At 41.5% G+C, this 5,374-nt stretch overlaps 1 protein-coding gene across 1 annotated transcript in view; it reads left to right on the top strand.

The window, feature by feature from the left end:
• The window catches only part of KIF26A (kinesin family member 26A), a gene marked incomplete at its 5' end in the record, with an annotated part of 29,015 nt that extends 23,890 nt beyond the window's left edge, over positions 1–5,125 (top strand). Inside the window, 5 exon segments of the mRNA XM_010080493.1 lie at positions 1–77; positions 3,292–3,482; positions 3,937–3,957; positions 4,360–4,510; positions 4,950–5,125. The exon segment at positions 1–77 is cut by the window's left edge and continues 28 nt beyond it. Coding sequence (XP_010078795.1) covers positions 1–77; positions 3,292–3,482; positions 3,937–3,957; positions 4,360–4,510; positions 4,950–5,125 — 616 coding nt within the window.
• Positions 5,126–5,374: the final 249 nt, after the last annotated feature.

Here is a 5,374-nt window from a genome sequence, read left to right as displayed (position 1 = left end):
CGACTCCATGAGTGAAAGCGGGATGTCATCTCCAGGCCGGATGAGGAGCCTCAAGTCCCCCAAGAAACGATCGACAGGTAAGGAATGAAGGAGAAGGCAACCAGGTATCCACCGCTGCGTCCCTCAGGATGGGGGGTTTTCGTGGCGTCTCTGACAGAGAGGGAGAGGAGCTTTGGGAGAAAATCAAAGCAGAGCGGGTGGACTGCTTGCATGCGCTTGTGTGTGCACGTGTATTGCTGTGACAGCAGCTACTTGTCATTTATTTCACTTCAAAGCTGCAGGTGTGACACAGGTGCTGTGGTGGAGAGGGCAGGAGAGGGGCCCTGGAGCTCCGGCAGCCTGCCTGCAAGGGAAGAGGCAGCAGATGGCTGCCAGCAGACGGGGGACATTCCTTCCTCCGTCAGCAGCGAGCACGACACCAGTGTGGCCCAAAATAGGAGGGTGTTACGGGTGGATTGGGAAGACTGAGGGTGCTGGAGGGGTGCTGATGAGTTTTTGTGAGGATCAAGTGGGTGTCAGGGAAGACTGATGAGAGAAGGGCAGTGAGGAGAGGAGGAGCTCTGCTGCCAGGCGTTTGTGAGGGAATTTCAGTGAGACGGGCTGGGACTGTAGTCTGGAAACAGCGGAATAGGCCTGGAGGGGAGGAGTGTTTGTGAATTAATGAGGATTGCTGAATGTGTATTAGATGACGCAAAGGTAAGGCTTAGGGGCAGAACAGAAGAGTGTGTACGGTAGATGCGGCGACTCTTAATGTTAATGCTACTAGATAATTGCAAAAATTATTGTATTGCACTGTATTGGTGTTTTTATAAAGAAATTGTAGAGTGTATATGTGGATACTATAATCAATAGTAAACTGACTGGAGGAGTGAGTCGTGCAGAAGAAGCTCTGGCTCGTGTACTGTGCCAAGGCAGACGTGTCCGACCACACCATACAAGGGTGGGCATACGAGAGCCAGGTCCTCTTTCCTGCTCTCCAGTGCCTTTCCCTATTGCTGTTGCACGTGGTGCTCATTTAAGTGCTGCTGGTTGTAGCCAGCCTCAAAATCAGGTTCATATGGCTGCTGTTAGAGTATTCATTTTTACTGATCAAGGTTGAGGTCCTGTAGTGTTAAAGAATTGGTGGCAGTTGGTGCCATGTAGCTTATGACCAGCAGCTTCATGCAGCAACCTAAGCATACTGACTGTTGGAAATATAGTAGGAAATGATATCAGCAATGCACTGAATCTGAGCTTTTGGTTGGAAAGCAGTAATTATTGCAATCCCTGTAGACACCCATGTTGCTCGGTTCTGGCAGTAAAACCAAATGAGTTAAATTGATGTAGATCTCATGGTGCTTTCTGGTCAAAGCAACTGAGTTGCTTCAGCAGGTGATAAATCATTTTGGAAACTTAGTGCAACATTTGCTGCAGTTCTCTTTCCATAGCATATCAACCTCTTAAACCTTTCCTGCAAATCAATATTAACAGCTGTGCAAGTTGCACACATATTGAGAAGACATTACCCACTGATGGATTGGTATTTGTCTTTGCCCCAGGAAGTGCTTATAAGCATTATTTAAAAATTATGAACGATTTCTTTTTCCAATTGAGAATGCTCTGTATAAGTAAATTATGTATTACATTTTTGGAGTGCTGTACACTTTGAGACAATAATGTGTTTTATACATGAAATGAGGTTTCCTAGGAAGTTCGTGAAATATTTCTTACAAGAAATGTTTGGTTCAGACCCATTATTGGCCTAAAATATATTGTAATCTTTGCAAGTGTTAGAGATTCTGGGAGTAGCTTACATCACTCCCAACTGTGTTGGAGTCATGCGGTCTCTGAATTTAAGAATAGGTCTTACTCCTATATATGTCACTGCAAGCCTTGTCTCCTTATCCTTTAACTTCACCCTTGGAGAAAAGTTGACCCTGTTACCAGTCACCTCCTTATTTTCCATATACCTTAGCATAGTTTCCAGGAGGATCTGCTCCATGATCTTGCCAACAACAGAGGCAATCTATGAAGGTGTGTTGCCCTTGGTACCTGCTGGGATTTTGTCTCCATTTCACGGTGAAGCTTATGACAGGTTTCATCTGACAGCCCTAACTTGCACTTAACTCTCCTTTAGAGGTCTAAGCCCAGAAGTTATTTTGGCAGTGCTGTCCTCTGAGCAGCATGTCTTGTTTGTTTGATGTGCTTGCTTTTGTAAGAAGATGAGAAGAAGTAAGACTCCTTACCTCTGAGTTGTTTTTGAATAAGAGGATGAAATTAGGCACTAAATTTATAGTCACCAGTCACCCAAAAGGTGCTTATGCTTACTGCTACCATGTGACATTGCAGCTTGTTTCTGGTGGCCTTCAGCCCTCCTATTTACCTAGGGAGTGGACTGCAGCCTTGTTAACATTACCTGACCAGCTCTATGGATGTACTCATCCTTGACACATGTAATGTAACGATCAGTCTTTTAGAGAGTGAAAAGAGGCTTAAAATAGCTAAAAATGTTGGACACTAAAGTGCCAGCTCTTCCATACAAAATTACCAGCGTTTTTGAAGGACGTAAGTCAGTCTCTGCTTCATGAAACCTGAGCCCTAGCACTTACATCAAGGTGGCAGTATGCTGGCTGTATCTGGGAGCACTCCTGTTGAGGAATTTGTGAGGTTTGTCATGCTCTGAGCTTCTGGATGCTGGTGTAAATGGGTGGTGACAGGCCTCAACCTTAGAGGTGGTGTAGGTTGCAGCTTGGTTGGTTGCTGCCTTCTGAATGCCTCCTAATCCCACAAAGTAGTTGAAAATGGCTGTTATTTAGCACCTTAAAGCATTGGTAGTAGTTCTGAAGGCAACTGTTTGCTCCTTGCAAAGAGGTAATATCATGAGAGGTATCTTGATATGGCCTTGCTTGGCTTTAACTGGAGGATCAGGAAATTTCCAGACTCGTCTGCCATTATCAGTATTGGTTTGAAATTACTCCCTATGTCATTGCCATTGCAAGGTAATGAATACCATTGCAGCTGACCAAAGAAAAATGAATACAGGCAACATATTTTTGCAAGGCAAGAATAAAGAACTGATGCTCAGACATCTGATGGGAGAAGAACTGCTGTTGCTCCCATCCATGAACCAAGTAAAACATACGTTGTCAAAGCAGTAAGTCAAATAACAGCCTGAGGATATTTTACTAAAAGGAAAAGATCAAGGAAAGCATTTCTTCCTAAGCATCCTGAAAACCTAGATCTTTCTTTAATTCACTGCAGACGTTCTGCAGTCTGGTAGAGTCTGAGGAACACTTGTCTTTTGTATTTTAGGTCTCCAGCGTCGTAGACTGATTCCTGCTCCGTTGCCAGATGCTGCCTCCCTAGGAAGGAAACCCAGTGTCACTGGCCAATGGGTTGATCTACCACCTTTGCCAGGCACTTTAAAAGAGCCATTTGAAATTAAAGTTTATGAGATTGATGATGTGGAACGATTACAGCGACACAGACAAGAGGAAACTGAGGTCAGCATATATTTTACACCAATTGTAGACAACTTAGATTACAGTATACAGCCAGAATCCTTGCTTGAATGCTGCAGTGGTGTTCAGGAAATTGATTGCAATTAAAGCACAATAATTATTAATTTTACAATTCATATGTTGGGGTACCCTTAACACAGAAAATGAAAATGATTGCTGTCTAAAATAAATTGTGTTTAGCATGAATGATGGTTTAAATGGAAGTTACCAATGAATGCATTATGAGAAGACTTTGTAATCTTAGCCTGGCTGATGAAACCTTACAGCCTCCCTCAACTATAGGGTCATTAACTCTTTATGTAAATGATAGGATTCTATTAAATCAGGGATGCACTGAGTTTAATTTACTTGTAATTGGAAAACACTTCAGCTAATTCTTTTTTGGAGACCAGAATTCTATATTCTGATGCCTTTTTCCCCATTTCTTTTATAATAGCCTTTCCAGGATGTTGAGAAGGTAGGAATGCTTTTAAGAAAATAAGAATTTGTATGTTTTAGGATGAAATATAGCTCTTACATTATTATTAGGCTGTGTTTATCATTTGCACTGCTGGAAAAAAAATTCCTCTACAAACAGTAGTAATTTCAGAATGTATTAGAGATGTTTGCTAATTCAGAGAAGTGCAACAAATGCTTGAGTGATGTAGCATGCTGTTTGTCTAGATTAGAATCCATTAATGTAAACTTCAAATTAAAAAAAAAACCCCAAAACATTAAAACCCCACCAACTCCACAACCAAACAAAACAACCCACCTGCTGACTCTTACATGTAATGACCTGGGAGCAATTTGTGTCAAACTGTTGGAGGTTAGCTCGTAACAGGCAAATTCATGAAATGGTCTTTCTGTGCCTTAAAAGGGTCTGATGTATTTCCATACCAAGCTGAAGATACTAGAAAGGCGCCAGCAGCGAATCAGAGAAGTAAAGGCAAAGCATGAATTTTTGAAGGAAGAATTGGAAGAGACAAAGTGCAGGTTGATGATGGATCCAAATAAGTGGAAAGAAGACTGTAAGTATTTTGCAAAAACAGCAGTATGATCAGTATGTAACAAATTTTCAGGATGTGAGCAGTCTCACCAAAATATTTTGCTGAATTGAACCCTAAAATACTCTGTGACTCCATTCATTATTTCTGTGATACAGGATTTGTTCAGTGCTGAGTAGTACCGGAGGTGAACGAAAAACCCCCTCCAAACCAACCAGAAGGGAACGTCCAAACAATGCAGAAACTCACTGTGATGCTTGTTAATATTAAATATTTATATAACTTTTTATTATCCTTCTTTCCAAATAAGGAAAAAAAAATGTTTTGTATCTGCTGAACAAACTGAAAAAAAATTCTTATTTCAAGAGAAATAAAATTGTGTTCTACCTTACTGGCTCCCTTTTGATAGAATAATGTTTTGCTATGAGCTGTTTATCTTACTTACTACTTTTTTGTCTGACAGTTGAAGTGGATCCTGATCTCGATAAGGAGTCACAGGAGTACCTGGAGGCACTGGAACAAGTGACAGAGGAACTGGAGCAGTGTGTTAATCTGTGCAAGTCACATATCATGATAGTCACCTGTTTTGATATTGGAATAACAGATACGCAAGATGGAGTAAGGGAAGTGGAGGTTTGAAGAGAGGTTTTTCAAGGGACTGAAGGAAGTGAAGCTGGATCGTCCGACATGAAGAAGTAAAAGAGATTAAGTAGCTGGAAAGTGAAGGAGGAAAGGTGAAGTCTAAAAAGCAACAGTGAATGTTGTAAGAAAGAAACAGCTGAGGGGTGGGAATGTTCATAAATCATTTGGTGCCTCAATGTGACCTGAACTGTACAAAGATAAAAGTAGGATCAAGTATCGCTTCTACCAGAGGGAAGCAAAGAAATT

This window comes from Pterocles gutturalis, unplaced genomic scaffold (genome assembly GCF_000699245.1).
Source record: "Pterocles gutturalis isolate BGI_N339 unplaced genomic scaffold, ASM69924v1 scaffold16609, whole genome shotgun sequence".
NCBI classification, from domain to species: domain Eukaryota; kingdom Metazoa; phylum Chordata; class Aves; order Pterocliformes; family Pteroclidae; genus Pterocles; species Pterocles gutturalis.
Note: the sequence above shows the minus strand (reverse complement) of the source record. Positions and strands in the feature narration are given on the sequence as shown.